At 33.1% G+C, this 19,869-nt stretch overlaps 3 protein-coding genes across 3 annotated transcripts; 1 reads left to right on the plus strand and 2 right to left on the minus strand.

Annotated features, from left to right (window-relative positions):
- The first annotated feature begins 6,238 nt into the window (after positions 1–6,238).
- LOC108195536 (cytochrome P450 93A3) lies at positions 6,239–9,453 on the plus strand. The gene is made up of 2 exons (XM_017362508.2): positions 6,239–7,267; positions 8,633–9,453. The coding sequence occupies exons 1-2, from the start codon at positions 6,362–6,364 to the stop codon at positions 9,275–9,277; spliced, it is 1,551 nt and encodes a 516-aa protein (XP_017217997.1). The 5' UTR covers positions 6,239–6,361; the 3' UTR covers positions 9,278–9,453.
- A 1,173-nt stretch (positions 9,454–10,626) lies between these two features.
- On the minus strand, positions 10,627–12,522 carry LOC108195602 (cytochrome P450 93A3). Its single transcript, XM_017362584.2, has 2 exons — positions 11,514–12,522; positions 10,627–11,345 (listed from the first exon to the last, which is right to left on the minus strand). The coding sequence occupies exons 1-2, from the start codon at positions 12,417–12,419 to the stop codon at positions 10,701–10,703; spliced, it is 1,551 nt and encodes a 516-aa protein (XP_017218073.1). The 5' UTR covers positions 12,420–12,522; the 3' UTR covers positions 10,627–10,700.
- Positions 12,523–16,106: 3,584 nt separating this feature from the next.
- On the minus strand, positions 16,107–18,067 carry LOC108195676 (secoisolariciresinol dehydrogenase). The gene is made up of 2 exons (XM_017362654.2): positions 17,910–18,067; positions 16,107–17,804 (listed from the first exon to the last, which is right to left on the minus strand). The coding sequence occupies exons 1-2, from the start codon at positions 17,948–17,950 to the stop codon at positions 17,006–17,008; spliced, it is 840 nt and encodes a 279-aa protein (XP_017218143.1). The 5' UTR covers positions 17,951–18,067; the 3' UTR covers positions 16,107–17,005.
- Positions 18,068–19,869: the final 1,802 nt, after the last annotated feature.

Below are 19,869 nucleotides of genomic sequence, written 5' to 3' on the forward strand. Positions count from 1 at the left end.
TAAATCTTAAATGTAATTAATATATGTTCTAAATAAAAATTAATTATAATTTATCAAGATTCACATCATTTATTACAATATTAAAATTATATATTCTATTTATAACAAATTAATGATACTAACATACCATTTTCAAAATATAATCACTCTATATAGGCTATACATCCAAGTAAAACACCTTATAGTTTAATTTTTTTTCCAGTATTTTACATGTCGAATTTAAAAAACTATTTTTAGCCAACACGAGACAAGTAGCATTTCCAATCATGTAGAACCCTCAACTAAATCATTAAATACATATTTTAAATAAAAAATATGGAGATTATGTAAAAAAAAAAAAACTCAACTCTAATGGTACATTCCCCTTACCAATAAATATAGACAACCTCCTCATGTTTGATGTTGGCTATATTTGTCAAATCTCCGTAGACCTGTAAAAAATCTGTAAGAAGATTTCATATTATTTATTACCATACTCAAGTAACATATTCTATTTATAACAGGAAAAATAGTTAATATTATACTATGTTTAAGATATAGCAACAAATATAACTAATACTATTGAAACAAAATATCTTGCAGGTTCAACAAATTTTACGCAATGTCTACATGCTCAATTTTCACCAGCTCCATTGGAGATGTTCAAGAGCATTGGCTAAAATCGTTTGGCTAAATGCATGTTTTGTAATACATTCTGCTTCGAGAGTATTGAATATATTAATTGACTATATTTTAAAAATAGCACGTTATCAATATTTTGAATATCTAGAAATAGAATATAACACTTTAATATGGTAATAAATTATATGAAATATTCTTACAAATTTCTTAAAAGTCTGTAATGGTTCAACAAATATAAACAACATCAATTCATTGACTTTATTTAAAGACAGGAGGAGTGTACCATTAGAATTTGAGTTTTTTTTAAAACACAATTTCATTATTTTTCATTTATTATATATATTAAAGTTTTTTAGTTGAGAATTCTTACCTTGTCCGAGATGCTATATATATAGACCCGACAAATTTTCATACGACACGAATACACGACACGAAAACGACACGAAAATTTAGTGTTTGTGTTTGCATTTTGAGTACACGACACGAAAAGGTACACGACACGAAATACACGACTGAGAAGTCGTGTCGGTTTTGTGTTTACCCTTCGGGTACACGACACGACACGAGGTACACGAAATAAATAAATAAATATAAATATATATATATAGAGTCCTACTCCAATAGAAACCAAATTAGCCTAAAAACTAAAAACCAGTTTCTGGACAGTTTTTTATCACTATTTTTAACTACAGATTTCACTAATTTGTACATAACATATCACTAATTTATATATATCATATCTCGCGGATATAAATATATATATACACATATATGCAACGTATATGACCATCATCTTCACCAAAATCGTAATAATGGACCTCTTACCATCATTACCAGACGTTTCTATGACTTCCCACCATTGTCTATCATCACCAATAGTCACATACACTTTCCATCATAACTTACAAAACTAACGACTACTTACCATCATCATACAACTTCTCTTGCAGCTTCCCACCGCCAAGAACCTTCCTACGAATGAAATTGATCATCAATAATCGATTATCAATAGTTTAGATAAGTAGATTTTCTCAATTTTGATAATAAAAATCGCTGTTTATATACTGTATAAAAACAGTGATTAGTGCAGTACAAATTAGTGATACCCGTAGTTATAAATTGTGGTAGGAAAACTGGTTTCTAGTTTTTATTTTAAGAGTGGTTTCTATTTGATCATGAGCCTATATATATATATATATATATATATATATATATATATATTTATATATTTATATATTTATATTTATATATATATATATATTTACCCTTCGGATTAAGAGGTGGTCGCGGACAAATTCAAAGTTTCCCAATTATCCTTTATTTTATGTAACTTTGCTTATGTTTAAGCCTGAATTTGGACAATATTTGTAAAATATTAATATTTCGTGTACTAATTCGTTACCAGTTTCGTGTATTTTTTCGTGTATATTTCGTGTTTTCGTGTTTTCATGTACTATTTCATATCATGTCGTTTTCGTGTACATGAAAAAATTCGTGTACTACAGTTCGTGTTATATATGACACGTTTATACACGACACGAACGATTTGCCAGGTCTAGCTATATACTAGCTTATAACCCGTGCAATGCACGGGCGGTTAACATATTTGTTATTTTATTATATATATTTTAAAGTTACCTAATTTTATTGTAAAAATAAAATTATGATAGAATAACATGGTTTAATAAATTTTTTACTTAACAGTTGGATAAATTCTTCATAGTTAAGTCCGTCAAATGGCTAATTGAAAATTAGGTCGAACATATATATTTTAATGAGAATGTTAAAATATTTTTTTTTACATGTTATAATTTAAGGTGGCCTATAAACTCAGATATAAACTAACCAATCAACCTTTGATATTTCGTTATTAATAATTAATAATATGGTATAAAACATACGCATGAAACCAAATACCTCCCCATCATACTAACCTAAATTTAATGTTTTGGTAATATGGTATAAAACATACGCATGAAACCAAATACCTCCCCATCATACTAACCTAAATTTAATGTTTTGGTTTAATTGATAATAAAAAATATACTATAACATGTTATAAATTCAAGAGCTCCGTGGGTCGAATACCAAACGATTCACCAAACTCAACTAACTGACCAACCAAGTGAATTTTTATTTTTGGCTTTAATAGTGTAATAATATATAGTATATGACAGATTTGTAATATTTCTTTTAATATGAGATCATTAGAGTATTTAAAAATAATGTTATTAATGTATTTTGGTTGAATTATATCACATGTTATTTATTAATAATTATATTTAATGATATTATATTTTTATATATATGGCGCCCGTGTTAATTGTAAAAACTCGGTTTTTTTAGTTAGAAAATCTAAAAAAGATAAAGCGTTTTGATTAAAAAGACAATTACTATGTTGCTCGATATTATTTTAGAAGATTGAGTTTTTTTTATCTAAAAAATATATAAAAGATAATATATTTTAGTTAAAAAGAATAATTGGTTATATATATAGATAGGCCCGTACTTCGGCCCAAGTACCGACCGTCCGACCAATATAATAATACTCTCTCTATTTTTAATTATTTGACTTTTAGACTTTTGGCACACATCTTTACGTATAAATATGTCGCCTATGTCCGTATTAATTGTAAAAGATTAATTTTTTAGTTGGAAAATTTATAAAAAGATAATATATTTTAGTTAAAAAAGTAATTACCATGTTTATCAATGTTATTTTAGAAGATTGAGTTTTTTAATCAAAAATATAAAAAAGTAATATATTTCAATTAAAAGGATTATCTGGTTATATAGATAGGCCCGTACTATGGCCCAAATTAAAAAGAATAATTGGTTATATTTTGGCACACATCTTTACGTATAAATATGTCGCCTATGTCCGTATTAATTGTAAAAGATTAATTTTTTAGTTGGAAAATTTATAAAAAGATAATATATTTTAGTTAAAAAAGTAATTACCATGTTTATCAATGTTATTTTAGAAGATTGAGTTTTTTAATCAAAAATATAAAAAAGTAATATATTTCAATTAAAAGGATTATCTGGTTATATAGATAGGCCCGTACTATGGCCCAAATTAAAAAGAATAATTGGTTATATAGATAGGCCCGTATTTTGGCCCAGGTACTGACCTACCAAACTTTTAATGTTTCAGTTTTAAAAGGATTATTATTAATTGGTTATATAGATAGGCCCGTATTTTGGCCCAAGTACCGACCGACCGACCAAACTTTTAATGTTTCGGCTTTAATAGTATAGTATAGATGACACTTGATCTTTTAGTAAATGACCTACATTTATGCATAAACGAAGGGCATAGAGGCTTCCAAGTTTAACAAATAGAAATGCATCCACGGTGGAACGAATATTCAAACCTATATACAGAGAATCGAAGCTATTGTATAACGACAAAATACAGTTTGGAAGCTAGCTTGAATATTCTTGAAGTTAGATTCTGTATATATAATCCGGGATCCAAAATCAGCTTTTGACATAAATTTATAAATTCGACTTCGGCCGAAAGATTTGACTTGTTTATTTTATAAGAGTATTCAAGTATTTCCGATCATATTAAATTGTTATGTTGTGTTGAGTTGAGGTAAATGAATTTGAAGATAATGAAATAAAATTTGAACTATGTCAGAATTAATTGTCTGAGAATTTAATGTCTTTTCCATTTTTTATATCGTATACTAGAGACCACACTCTAATTTGGGAAGAAATGATCCATTTCCTCTTATACTCAATGACTCGTAGTAATTTGGCATTCACTCAATTTTTTCTAAAACTTCTTGTACCTCTGTTATCTTCATTTATTATTATTATTTGTCATAAGACTTTCACGTCATTGAATTGTACCGAAATAAAATACCGAAAGGATCGGAGAGCTTCTTTCATACATGAAAAAAATTCATCTAATCAAAGGACATGTTGAAAAACCCCACAAAATTAGATAAAAATTTGATGTTTGAAAAAAAACACCCAAAAGAAAAGCAAAATCCGTGGAACTAAGAGGAAAGGAAAACTTTCATTCAAAAAAGTCTACCGACTAACCAAAGGTCATGCAAAGATGGCTCTGGAAATTTAGCCAATAAAACCTCAATGACTAAAAAGAAAACCCCGATGAAAAACAAAAATCCACGGAAAGGAAAAGAGAGGGAGAATAAAAAAAGGAGGAAAAGAAGAATCAAGCATGAGAGATTATGCCAGGTATCGAAACAAAGTCATCTAAATGACACAATTGTTAATAAACGACAAACATAATCGCAATATACGATAAAAAACCCATCAACTATGGCACTCCCTCGAAAAGGGCACAATTATTAAAACTAAAGACGAATCATATATAAGACAAATATATTAAAAATCATTAAAACAAAAGATTTCGAACTCATACCATTGTCGTGGGGTCAATTCACACGATCTTTATCTTATCGAATATAAATATATGTAATGATCGGTTATGGCTAAAATTGAATCAAAGTCGCTTAACTAATCACTGACTCATCTCAATTGCTTTACCACCAAATCACAATGAAATCTTGAAACGGATCCGGTGGGGAGTATTTTTGAGAAAACGAGAATAAATCAAGTAAAATAAAATGATTCGGAACTTTTCATCGGTGAAAAATCGATGAAATCTCCGATGACGGCCGGGAAAAAAAGAAGAAGAAAGACAGGAGGCTAGGGCTTTTTTGAGAAGAGAGAATTCTTCACGAAGCAACTTTTAAGTTAAACAGTGTTTTTTTAAAAAATTAACACTTAAATAATTTTAAATACAATTTTTAGTTGAATATATAATTTATACTCAAAGATGTGATGATTAAATAAAACATAACATAATTAATTTGTATAGTATTAAACACTTTAAAAGCCGATCCGAAACTGAAACCGAAAAATTAAAAACGATCCGATTTAAATGGTTTGGTTCCGGTTTTACCTCCCAACCGAACCGATAAAAACCGAACCGAACCGGTTATTAAAATAATAATTAAATAATTAGTTTTATATATAAAAAATATTAAATAAAACATATATTGTGGAAAATGATTTCTCTTACTCTTTTATATTCTTGTATTTTTTAAAATTGATTAGTCTGCAGCTTACTTGAACCTGAGCTCAAGACCGCCCCATGTATGCCTTTCAGTAAGCAGAGAACCAAGCAAACTGTTACGTTGATTCCTGAGTTAATGAAAACATTTCAGTGTGGAAATTTATTTTACATGTAAAATGAAAGCTTTGTGTGGGAAACTTAACTACTGCTGTTACACAGGACATGTCACCAGCAGGAACTTCTTTCTGATTATTAATACTAGGAATAATAGATGTTTCTGGTTATTTCTGCTTTGATTAATTAATTATTAAGTTCAAAATATGTTAATTAATTATTGTTTTTGGATTCTACGCTTCAATTTATCTTTATATTTTTTTAATTTTATAGTTGTCGGTTTTATAACCGAAACCGATCCGATTACAACCGAACCGGGCGCTCGCCACAATTTAATACGAAAGCAAAAAAGCAATTTAATTGGTGCTGGCGTGCTGCACTGCTTATCAGAAGTAAACGGGAGTGTTTTATTCTGTCATGTGTTAAAGTTTCAGATTAAACTAATACAATCATGTTAACATGGTACAGTTGAAAAATACTGCACCCTATGTCCATATAATACTGAGTCCTCTTCTTCTCCTACTGAAATTTAACAAACATTGTATGTAACTCTGTTCACCTTACTTCAACATGGCTGATTTACAAAGTTATGTAGTAATGTTCTTCATTTGGCTAATTCCCACTATTATAATTAGAGCAATATTGAAAAATCGAACCAACTCTGTCCTTCCACCTGGACCGCTTAGGCTTCCTATCATCGGTCACCTGCACCTTCTTGCCCCTAAACCACATCAGGCTCTTCACAAGCTCTCAATCCGGTATGGACCATTGTTCCATATTTTCCTCGGCTCGTACCCTTGTGTGATCATATCTTCCCCTGAAATGGCAAGAGAGGTTCTCAAGATGCAGGAAGCGTGTTGGTTGGATCGACCTCAGACAGTGGCCACAGAGTACCTGGGCTATGGTTCACAAAATCTTATGTTTTCTCCATATGGGCCATACTGGAAGTTTCTAAAAAAATTGATCATGTCTCAGCTTCTCGGTGGTCGAACTCTTGATCTTCTTCAAACTGTTAGACGCTTTGAGATTCAGAGTATGATCAATGTAATGTGGAAAAAGTCCTTAGCTGGAGAGGCGGTTGAGGTTGGAGTGGAACTTACAAGGCTCACCAACAATGCGATTTCAAGCATGCTTATGAAGAAGAGGTGTTCAGAGAATGAGGATGAAGCTGGAGAAATTAGAAACTCAATTAAAGAGCTCTTGGAAATTTCAGGGATGTTTAATCTTTCTGACTATATATGGTTTTGCAAAAATTTGGATTTGCAGGGAATCAAGAAGAGGCTAGTGGATGTCCGAGGAAAGTATGACCGAATGATGGAGAAGATTATAGAGGAGCACAGACAAGTAAGGATGATGAGAAAGGAGAGCGGTGGTGGTGGCGATGCCCAGGACTTCCTTGACATCTTACTTGATATGTACGAGGATGAAAGCATGGAGATCAAATTGAGCATGGATCACGTCAAGGCAATTGTACTGGTAAACATCGATCTGCCCTGACTAATATACCATTGATCTTGCTATTTTAACTCGCGCAGTGCTATATTCACAAAATTGGTACAAAATTTAACACAAAATCACATGACTTGAAATGGGATGTTTTAATTGGTGCTATTAATGCATGGGATTGTCTAGTGTGTGCCCATGGGCACATGCTAAGCACTAACATTTATAAAATTGGAGGGATTTGATTGGTGTGGTTGTTGTAAATGCAAGGGGGGTCATCATTATTAAAGAATGTAAGCCAATCAAAATCTCCCAAATTTATAAGTTTTAGTGCTTAGTGTGTGCCCTTGGGCACACCATAGAAAAACCGTTAATGCATATATAGGGGTCCATTCCAATCAAAATGTATTTAGTTAGAATTAAACTACTATATTAAAGGCTTAATGACCTTTTAGCCCTTGAAGTTTGGGTGGAAGTTCCGATGCGGCCTCGAAGTTTAAAAACGTACCTTTCGAACCTCAAAGTATCTCTGTCGTACTTTTTAGCCCTTATGCGTATACCGGTATATAACAGGGTGAACAAAGTTGACATTTCACATGTGAGGGTTAAAAGGGCATTAAACATTAAGGGTTAAAAGGAACATCTAATGTATTTTAATGTATTCTTTAGGGGTTAAAAGGAACGAGATGTATACTTTAAGGGTTAAAGGGTACGCCCAAACTTTACCACGAATATGAATTGTCAAGTTTATCCCCCGATATATACCGGTATTTTTAAAAAGGGCTAAAAGGTACGATAAAGATACTTTGAGGGTCGAAAGGTACATTTTTAAACTTCGAGGCCGCATCGGAACTTCCACCCATACTTCGAGGCTAAAAGGTCATTAAGCCTATATTAAAACAAAGAAACTGGTGCAGTGGTTTGAGAAAATTTGAACATAAAGGGTAATCCCTATATTGGTTACCTAAAATATAATAAAATAATGATTACTTAAAATATAGGTAAGCAAAAAGTTGTTTTACTCCAATGGTATTACCTATACTTGTTACCTATAATTTAAAATTTAGTATTTATTCAATATTTAAGGTAATATATGTGGGAAGAGGTAGAGTTAGAGTAAATAAATGTTATATTATGAGTAATATTAGTGATGTGGCATTATAGGGGTTGGCTTTTTGCTCCCTCAAATTTTCTCTCCCCTAAAATTTTTAGGGGATAGGGAGTTGCGTTGGAGGACTGATTTTTGATCCTAACCCCTAAATCTTGTTCAGCTAGACCAAATATGAGTAAAGAGAGCCTGCATTGGGGTTGCTCTTAACACATACTCATTTTGTGAATGCTTTCTTACAGGAAACAAAACTTTAGAAATGAATTCGTCCTTGTATAAAACACATGCAGGATATGTTTAGTGCTGGTACAGATACATCTGCAAACGTGACAGAATGGGCACTTGCGGAGCTAATCAACCATCCAGCCATTATGGAGAAAGCAAGACACGAGATAGACACTGTGGTTGGAAAGAGCAGATTAGTCGAAGAATTGGACATTGTGAACCTCCCATATCTTCAAGCAATTGTAAAGGAAACTCTCAGACTTCATCCAACCGGTCCACTAATACCACGAGAAGCAAGTGTGGGTTGCACCATTGCAAACTACCACATTCCAGCAAAGACTAGACTGCTTGTGAATGTCTGGGCTCTTGGCCGAGACCCAAACCACTGGGAAAAGGCCCTTGAATTCCAACCAGAACGGTTCTTGGCCAGCGAAACAAGTCAGTTGGATGTTAGAGGGCAACATTTTCATCTGTTGCCATTTGGAAGCGGACTAAGAGGATGTCCAGGGACTTCAATGGCAATGAAGATTGTCCAAACTACCATCGCCGCGATGATACAATGCTTTGAATGGAATGTGGTTGGAGGTGAAGGGGATAATAGTAGTACAACTGTGGATATGGAAGAAGGAAAGGCTGTAACACTTGGCAGAGCTCAGCCTTTGGTTTGTGTTCCAGTTGCTAGGCTCAATCCATTTCCTTCTTCCATCTAATGATATATCCGTCGTAAATAGCCCTGTTTGTTGTAGTGAACTTAGACTGCACCATTCAGTTGGCTTTGTTCATTCAGTCCTCAGTTGAGTTACAGATTGACTGGGCAAATGTGATACAGACAGTGTATTTCAGAAACAGTTCGGAAATAATAAACACTGTGAACTTAGAATGATTCTATACTATAACTATTAAAACTAAACTTGTAAAAACTTTAGTTGTTAATTTGTAACTGAGTACAGTGCATAATATAAGATAATTTAAATCAAATTGATTAAAACAATTACATTTACTTATATATGTTTCACTATGAACTTATTAAAAAGCTAACAATGTATGAATATAAATATAAATTATTAATTTAAACGCACAAATGAAAATTATTAACTACTAAAAGACACCGGTAGTCTTCACTAAAATCTACAATATTATATTCCTATATATATAATAAGCGTGACGAAATAAAAATTATTAACTACTAACAATAACTCATAGTCTTTAGTAAAATTTATAATATTATATTCTTATTTAATAAGCGTGACGATGATAATTTGGTTGTTTGAATATTATTTTAGAAAAATACGAACGGTTAGATATATTATTTGATAAAGAGTTACGATTATATTATAGTAAATAATATTAATTTATAATACTTAAATATAAATAAAAACGTATTAAATATGCATTTGAACGTTACTAAAGTGTTGTGTTGTGCTATATAAATCAATGGAATCTACTCTCCTATCAACGTGAGACTAAAACTTGTATAGCAAAATTTCCATTTTCAGGGAAACGATAAATGATCACATCTCATTCATCCCTTAATCTCTTAATCATAATGATAAAAATGTCTTGAAAAGCTCTCTCCATTTTTTAACCATAATGATCAAGTGCCTTAAAAACTCTCTCGACAAAGAACACACTCTAAACATCACAAGTGATCGCACACGTAAATTCCACTACTCACATTTTCAACTCAAATAGACTTTGACATTGCGGGGGTAAAAGCCCCCATTTTCCAACATTATGCACCTAGTTAATTTATTTGCTCAACCGCTACATAGACAAAGAGAGAGACTGTTGAGAATGACTATTTTCCTATATAAGTAATGTACAGTGCTGTAAAAAAGGGAAATCAGACTTAATTGAGAAAGTCAGAATAAAGATTAATCGGAGATCAATTGTCGGGGATTAATCAGTTTGATCCGTGATTAATCAGATATTTAATTAGTTTTGCGAGCTACGGAACATGAATTAATCGATGATTACTCGTGATTAATCACCGATTTTTAGAATATACATAATATATGTTAAAAATTGAGAAATTAATTATGCAAATGCAACATAGAAAAGTGAATAATTTGTTAAACATCACATTGATAATAAAACTAACGTGCATAAAATACAGTAGTGGCTATGCCACCACTAAAGGGATGGAAATGGATGGAGCCTAGCCACTGGAACACAAATCAAGGGGTGAGCCCTGCTAAGTGTTATGGCCGTACCTTCTTCCATATTCACAGGAGTGTTTCCTACTACATTCCAATCAAAGCATTGAATCATTGCTGCAATGGTTGTTTGGACGATTTTCAATGCCAGTGTAGTCCCTGGACATCCTCTTCGTCCGCTTCCAAATGGCAACAGATGAAAATGCTGCCCTCTAACATCTAGCTGACCCTTTCCACTCCCTTCATTTTCACTACTAGTAGTTATAAACCTTTCTGGTCTAAACTCAAGTGCATTTTCCCAGTAGTCTGGATCGCGGCCAAGAGCCCATACATTAACAAATATTCTAGTCTCTGCTGGAATGTAGTAGTTTCCAATAGTGCAGCCTTCACTTGCTTGTCTCGGTATTAGGGGACCAGTAGGATGAAGTCTGAGAGTTTCCTTCACAATCGCTTGGAGGTACGGGAGATCCACAATATCAGATTCTTCAACTAATCTGCTCTTCCCAACAACGCTATCTATCTCACATCTAGCTTTCTCCATGATGACCGGATGGTTAATTAGCTCAGCAATTGCCCATTCAATCACGTTAGCTGACGTGTCTGTTCCAGCAGTAAACATATCCTGCATTGTGTTACAGAAACAAATATAAGTTGCCACATCATTTGGTCTAATTAAGCACCATCATCAGTTCCTTTATCCTATGTCATTCTAAAAGAAGATCTAATTATCTTAATTATGAATGTAATTGATACATGTTAGTATGTAGTACTAGGGCAAACAAAATTTTACCAATACGATAGCCTTAATTTTATCAATGCTCAGCTTGATTTCCAAGCTGTCGTCTTCGTGCATATCAAGCAAAAGATCAAGAAAGTCCTTAGGTGCATACTCTGCATCACTGTTCTCTGTTTTCTTCATCCTCATATCGCGGTGCTCCTCTATGATCCTCTCCATCATTCTATCATATCTTCCGCGGACATCCACTAGCCTCTTCTTCACTCCTTGCAAATCAAGATTCTTGCAAAACCATATATAGTCAGAGAGATTAAATATCCCTGCAATATCAAATATCTCCTTAATTAGCGTCCTCACTTCACCAGCTTCCTCCTCACTCTCCGACCTTTTTCTCATAACCATGCTTGAAATCACATTGTTAGTAAGCGTTGTCAGTTGACCACCCACATTAACCGTCTCTCCAGCCAACGACTTTTTGAGCATTACATTGATCATGCTCTGAATCTCATACCGTCTAACCGTTTGAAGTAGATCAAGAGTCTGGCCTCCAAGAAGTTCAGACATGAATAGTTTCTTCACAAACTTCCAATACGGCCCGTAAGGAGCAAACATAAAGTCCTGTGAACCATAGCTCAGGTGCACAGAGGCCACAGTTTTTGGACGGTCTGACAAAGACGCTTCATGCGTTTTAAGAAACTCTTTCGCCATTTCAGGCGACGAGATGACAACACAAGAGTTAGACCCGAGGGAGATACGAAACAAAGGTCCATACTTGAACGAGAGCTTGTGAAGAGCCTGATGTGGAATAGGGGCAAGAAGGTGCAGGTGACCGATGATCGGGAGCCTAAACGGACCAGGTGGAAGGCTAGAGCTGCCTCGAGTTCTTATTATCACTCGGAGTATGATAGTAGAAATGATCAAAATGAAAAACAATAGTGCCCAGCCTTGAATATCAGCCATTTCAATCTTTGGTGTAAGCTTCGTATGTTCCGCAATTTAAACCTTATAGGTTAACTTTTTGTGTCACCAAATTTTATCTTTGTCGTGGTTTAACTGGTTTGATCCTCTCTGTTTTGGTTTATATTCGCGCGTCGCAATCTAAACTTTATATGTTAAGTTAAACTATGGAACGGTAAACTAATGATGCAAGTAACCAACTAGAAATGACATATTGTTTGGCTTGTAGAGTAATGCTTGGTTCTACTGTCCAACAACTAGGGCTAATTTACTAAAGTTAAATTTATGAATACATGAGCAGCTTACGACATGACCAACTTGGCACAAAATTAAGGGGCTCTAGTCGGGGCTTAAAAGCCCGGCTTCTGAATTTATACTATAAACACTCATTCGTATCGTTTGTGAAAAGGTCAAGAAGTAATTAAAAAAAGTTAATGCTAATTTTTGTTTTACTCCTTTAACAGTTTAATCACTTAATCCTAACTTGTCTCTAACTTCTACTTCACTTTTATACTTTTAACAATAAACATTTATTTTAAATTCATCCAAACGGCATGTATATACACTCCCGTGATTCCAAGGATTCGTCTGACTTTTATCTCAGATTCCAAATCGCGGATTTTACTCTTTCGGAATTGGTGATGCAATAATGTGCGGTGTCCAAAATATTAACTTATGTATGCTGAAAGTCATCACTCGATTTTTAAATTAGTCACGTTTCAAATTTTTTTTCATTTAGATTCATTTTGTATTGCAGACACAACAGCTCGTCTGAAATGAAAAAGTAGGGTTGTTCATGAACAGAGCTATTTACGAACAAGTTCGAGCTCGGCTCGATAAAAGCTCGGTCCGTTAAGAACTCGAACTCGAGCTCGAACGCATAAATATGTTTGTTAAGAAAATGAGCTCGAGACGAGCTTTTAGTGTGTTCGGCTCGCGCTCGACTCGAACTCATTCGGCTCGAGCTCGGCTCGTTAAAACTCGAAAAAATACAATATTTTCAAGATAATTTCGTAATATATGCATGTTATTGAACGCCGAATTCAACATATAATATATCAAATCAATCAGCTGAATATTAATTATAATAAGGTACCATTAAAACACACTAAAAATTTTATTTGGGTTGCTATTTTAAGAGTTAAGTAGCAGTTTGATTTTATTTTTTTCTGGCTCGACTCGTATATATTCGTGAACAAGCTCGTGTTCGGCTCGTTAGTTAACGAGCTCGAGCTCGAACAAAATTTTTTTGTTCTCGGCTCAGCTCGGCTCAATTCGATAGAAAAAAATCTAAAGCTCGGCTCGGTTTGGCTTGGCTCGTAAAGAGCTTTATGAAAAACTGTTTCTAAATTCAAAAACAATTTGTTCGAAAAATCATTTTTAGCTCAAAACTTGTTTTAGAGAAAGAAGTTTCCCACGTTTAAAAAAATTGTTCTTCAGATTTTGCGAAAATTACAAATATGACTATCAAATCTTAACAAAAATATTATTTTTTAATTATAACTCAATATTAATAAATAATTAAATATAAAAATATCATCATACAAATATCTGATTTCTACTATACTACAATATCTTTTACCGGCACTTGTCCTATAACAAAATAAACAAACCTAACAGTTTAATTGCATCAAATAATCATATGTGAAACTAAGCAAAAATATAAAATTTATACTTTAAATGATGGAAAATTCTAGGTACCAAAAAGCACTTAGCAATTTTTTCCCCAAAATCTACCGAGAATTAAGTTGATACGAATTTTCTAGTAGAACGAGTCAATTTGATATAACGGTAAAATTTAGTAATCGGAAAACTTTATTGAGAGAACAATATAACCAGTATTTTAGATAACAACAGTTTCACAAAATATAAAACTAAAAAGCAGGTTTAACAACATAAAATGTAATACAGAATTTAGCGTCAAAAAAAAATGTAATACAAAATTTTATTGTTTTCTGTAAAATAAAGAAATACCATCACCACCTAAACTTTTGCAAACTTGTGAAGAGATATTTCGTCAGATATTTTTGAAGTACCAGAATCAGGATGTTATTTAAGATGGAAAATGTCTTTCTCGAATCTAATATTAAAAAACCAGTTGTAATATCTTTTTGTCGATGATACATCGATAAAAATAGCTTGGCCGACAAATGTTCAAGGCCAGCAGGTAGTTTACAAGCCGAATAAATAGTATTTGTCGGTGTTCTAAAAATCCCAGATTTAACCGATTAATTCCCGATTAATCCTCTGCAAGGTCGGCCATCGATTCGATTTCTGAAATCTGATTAATCCTTGTATATATTTTTTAATCGAAGTATATATTAATAAATTATTAAAATAAAAATATTATATTACTTTAAATATGAATAATTATAGAGTTTATGAATATAGTAAATATATTAGTTACTAAATAGCTAATATAATAATAACTGAATATTAAATAATATTTTAAAATTAAAATAAATCCGATTTTCACTCCGATTAATCCCCGATTTTCGATTAATCTTTGAATCGGTAGTTCAACCGATTAGGTCCGATTCCCGATTTCTGTAACACTGGTATTTGTTCATAATTTAGAATACAGACAAAATTATTATGATTGGGGATCACTGCGCTTTAAATACCTGGCCGAATTTAGATAAATATGTCTTGCTTTTGAATCTGTCAAAAAAAAATCATCGCCAAAACTTCAACCAACCCCTTGTTGATTGTAGATGGTGCAAGTGGTGTATTTAAATTATATTTGTTATACTGATTTAGTATAATATATTTAAGCGTATTATACTCTGAAAAGGAAAAATTAATTTTGAATTATATTTGCTTACTCCCTTGAGTTATATATATTGGGGGACGGAGACGCGGCACGGACTTTAATGCTCCGGCAAAATATAGTTATATAACTTATTTTTAAGATTTTTTTTTTCTGAATAAAAATTTGAATGTTATATTTTTATTCAGAAATTTTTTTTAAAAAAAATAAGTAATTGAACTTTATTTTATAAGAGAATTGAAGTGCGTGTCGAGTAGTGAAAAAAAAGGTATACAATTAAATGGGACATAAAAAGTATATTACAATGTACATTAACCATATACTCCCTCTGTCCCCCTCATTTGTTTACAGTTTTTTCACACTGCTCGACACGCATTTTAATGCGCATATAAAACATAGTTCTATAGCTTATTTTTAAATTTTTTCTTTTTTTATAAAAATTTAAACATCAAATTTTTATACAGAAGAAAAAAAAGTTCAAAATAATTTACCGAACTACGTTTTACGAGAGCATTAGAATGCGTGCCGAGCCCCCGTCCCCCAATGTAAACAAATGAGGGGGGCGGAGGGAGTATCATATACCATTTTAATTCATAACACCACATTAATTAATAAAACTTGAATTTAAATATTCTAGTCAAATAGTATCGCATTATATTTTGATTAAAAAACAAAGTCTTGAATATAAAATGAAAAACTATTTTTTTTAAAAAAGAACGTGATATATGAGAGTTGACTGCCACCTATATTAATGGTAGACATAGAATCCTAGAAGTGTATGGGCCGTTTGGGTAAACTTAAAATAAGTGCTTTTTGCTTAAAATAAAAAAGTGAAGTAGAAGTCAGAAATAACTTAAGACTTATAAGTGGTTAAACTGTTTGGGAAATAAGCAGAAGTCCTGAAACAAAAGCTAGTAATCCTAACTTCTTTTGAGTGCTTCTTGACTTTTTACACAAACAGTACAAATAAGTGGTTATAATTTATAAACCTAGAAATTGGCTTATAATGTCCGGCCAATTAAACACCACCTATATCTATGTATGCCGAACGTTTACCATCGAAGATAATTTAATCATCTTTGTACATAAAAAATTAATTATGAAAAGGACAATTTATTATTCATCGAATATACACAGCTAGCAGGAGCGGCAATCTGATAGATATACAACCAGTGGCGGAGCCAGCCATAAACTTTAGGGGGGGCAAAAAAAATTTCTAAGACATTATAATAGATACTGTAATAGTTTATAAAGCCCAGAAGAAGATCGGATGAAGCCAGTGATTATGAATCTCCTCAGGACTCCACTCTAAGGGGCCGTTTGGGTGAGTTTAAAATAATTACTTATTGCTTAAAATAAATAAGTGGAGTAGAAGTTAGAAACCAGATAAGACTTATAAGTGATTAAAGTGTTTGGGAAATAAGTAGAAATCCTGAAACAAAAGCTAGCATTCCTAGCTTTTTATAAGTGCTTCTTGACTTTTTACACAAACTGTACGAATAAGTGTTTCTAACTTATAAACCGAGAAGCCAAACACCCACTAAATCTCCCGGACTCCCATTCTCTTTTGACACCCTCTCTGTTTTGTGTTTTTATCCCGAGAGTCAGGTTCTCTCAATTCTAAAGACTAAAAAAGAAAGCCCCTTTTACCAAAATCAACTGCTATATTTATGTATGTATATATATTATATATAAATATATTAAAAAACTATAAAACCTAGTGGGGTCCCGTGCCCCCACATGCACCTATCTCCCTCCGCCACTGTATACAACTGGTAAAAGCATAAATTCAGGTGTAGACAGATTCAGGACTTTGTAACTAGGACTGATCGGCAGGATACTCAAATATCTTAAAAGCTGAATTCACAATCCCAAATGCCCCATCAATAAAAAGATTCTGCCCGCTTATGTACTTGGCCTCGTCGCTCGCCAGAAACAGAGCTGCATTCGCCACATCGTCTGTCCGAAGAGTCGCACCCTTTAAATTGGCTACCGAATTCATGATATATTCGAAATCTTCATTTCTCTCGACCCCCACAGCGTTCTTCGCCAACGGTGTGGCAACCCCGTAGGGGGACACACAATTGACTCGTATTCCGAATTGCCCGAGCTCAACGGCCAAGTTCCTGGTGAGTCCCAAAACAGCATGCTTTGAGGCCGTGTAGGCATGCGATGCCGCACCACCGAGATTCGAGCATAAGCTAGAAGTGGTTATTATGCAGCCACTTCGAGCCGGGACCATCACACGAGCCGCGTGCTTCATTCCCAGGAACACGCCTGTCACATTGACAGCGAGAACATCTTCAAAATCAGACTTGAGGTTGTCGAGAATACGAGGTTTGTTAGGACCGGGGACCCCCGCGTTGTTGAACATGATATCGAGTTTTTTATAAGTGGAAATTGTTTTGTCAATAGCATGCTGAATATGTTCTTCGTTTGTTACGTCACAATGAACATACAAAGAGTTTGAGTTTCCAAGTGCTTCGACAACAGTGTGGCCAAGGTCATCTTGAATGTCGGCAATGACAACCTTTGCTCCGTGCTGGACGAAGATCCTCGCGGTGCATTCGCCAATGCCGCTAGAACCTCCGGTAATCAGGGCTACCTTGCCCTCCAACCTATATGCAACATATAATTATCAATTTTTGTTTATTGAAAACGGACAGCAGAACACGCCTTTGTTTAAGTCTGAAAATAATTAAAACTTCATAGTTTGCACTCACCTTCTGGTGGTTGGTGTTACAAGTGAATCGGTGTTCGCCATTGCGCCCAAAGTAGATGCCGACTAAATGAAGCGTGAGTGCCTTATATGGCGAAAGAGACCCCGCAATCGACAAGATACTAATGTAGCTGGTTACCTTAGTCCGTCAGAATATATAGCCAACAAAGCGTGAGCGATCTTGTTAATTTAGTCCATTACATAATATTCTTCTGTTAGTACATTGTACTCCATCTATTTTTTATCGTTTTGACTTTTGACACACATTTTTAATGTTTTGACGAGATTGTTAAAATTATTATTTTTTAAACATTTTTTCGAACAAAACTATATAATCAAAATTTTAATTCACTAAAAAAATCAGTCAAAAATAATACTAGTAATTTTTATTAATAGATCATTACACTGAAATGTGTGTGCCAAAAGCCAAAATTTCATATAAAAATATAGAACAACATAGGAGTAGTCGATACTTCACATCACTACCCAATATATATAATTATCTTCCCCGTCATTATTCATTGGTACTAAATTTTTTAACCAATATGACTTGATTTTCTATATTAGTTAGTCCGTTAATATTATCTATAAATGTCCACTTCATCTCCTAGAATTTTATATTAATTTCTTACATTTATTACATCTCCAACTTATCTCACTCCGATAGTCATAATAAAATATTAGTTATGATATATAATTAACAATTATAGCTAATTGTAGTAGAGAAAAATCATTTTTTATCATATATAATATAAATAATTATTATTATATAATATTTTAGCTAACCAATCTATCGAATAGTATCGGAAAAGCTCTCACAATATACTGAGCATCTCCAACCGGAAAGATATTTCACAAAATAGTCTGTTTGTTCACTTAATTGACACTCAGATAGTACAAAATATGTGTATATGCATCTCCAACCGGAAAGATATTTCAGAAAAAAAATCTGCTTGTTCACTTAATTGACACTCAGACAGTACAAAATATGCGTCTATTTTTTGAACAAAATTCTTTTGATTATAATTATAATTATCTGTATTTGATCCTTATAACTGTTAACTAATACATCCATGTCATCTTTCTGGTCATTTATGGCTCAATTTCACCTCTACATATATATATTTATAACTTGGAAATTACAATAATATATGTTTATCTAAATTATTATATCATTCTTTTGAAAATTTAATAAATTTTAAATAATCAGTATTTTTATTTAGGGGTGAGCATTCGGCCGAACTGAATAGACTGAAAACTGAAGTTTGAATTTTCAGAAATTTAGGACCGAACTGAACCGAATTTATACGGTTCGGTTCGGTTTTTCGGTTCCGGTTTGGTTTTGCTCACCCCTACTTTTATTTTATAATATTCCTGTTAATCATTTTGATTTATCTAATATTCTAGAGAGGCCCTTAGCAGTCCTTCCGCCGGATATTGGAAATATTAGTAATGGACAAAAGGGATCAACGGCAACCAAGCCTAACAAGATCCCAAATTGTCAAACGATATTCAAATCAAAAAATGTCAAACTGTTGCACCACTAGATCATTATATAAGTTCATATACAAACACCATACAAGCTGCCGGTAGGGACTAGGGAGGTTTCATAATATATTTTAGTAATAAAAGATTAGCCTGCTGGAAAATAATACTCTCCGTCCACCTTACCGTCCACCAGACTTTCTAATATCGTTTTGGTCACTCGGTGACCGGAAATTTATAATTAGATCATGCAATTGAAAAAAAAATTAAGTCCTATTATCGTACATTAAAAAAATTTTGTTCGGCTCACGGTTACACTTCATTAAAAATTTGACGGAAACCTAACTAAGTTTGGTGACTTGACTTGAATACATTTATCGTGGCATGTACAGTCAGCTCAAGCTTATATTGCTCACTCAATTGAGTACAAACTTGCAATCGAGTCATAAATTTCAATTACTTTCATTTAAGTCATTGAT

The sequence above is a fragment of the Daucus carota genome, chromosome 7 (assembly GCF_001625215.2).
Source record: "Daucus carota subsp. sativus chromosome 7, DH1 v3.0, whole genome shotgun sequence".
In the NCBI taxonomy this organism is placed as follows: domain Eukaryota; kingdom Viridiplantae; phylum Streptophyta; class Magnoliopsida; order Apiales; family Apiaceae; genus Daucus; species Daucus carota.

Coding starts and splice junctions, on each gene's coding strand:
- LOC108195536 (XM_017362508.2), top strand. CDS start 6,362: ATGGCTGATTTACAAAGTTATGTAGTAATGTTCTTCATTTGGCTAATT. Junction 7,268..8,632: donor ACGTCAAGGCAATTGTACTG/GTAAACATCGAT, acceptor AAACACATGCAG/GATATGTTTAGTGCTGGTAC.
- LOC108195602 (XM_017362584.2), bottom strand. CDS start 12,419: ATGGCTGATATTCAAGGCTGGGCACTATTGTTTTTCATTTTGATCATT. Junction 11,346..11,513: donor AAATTAAGGCTATCGTATTG/GTAAAATTTTGT, acceptor AACACAATGCAG/GATATGTTTACTGCTGGAAC.
- LOC108195676 (XM_017362654.2), bottom strand. CDS start 17,950: ATGGCGAACACCGATTCACTTGTAACACCAACCACCAGAAG. Junction 17,805..17,909: donor GTAACACCAACCACCAGAAG/GTGAGTGCAAAC, acceptor TGTTGCATATAG/GTTGGAGGGCAAGGTAGCCC.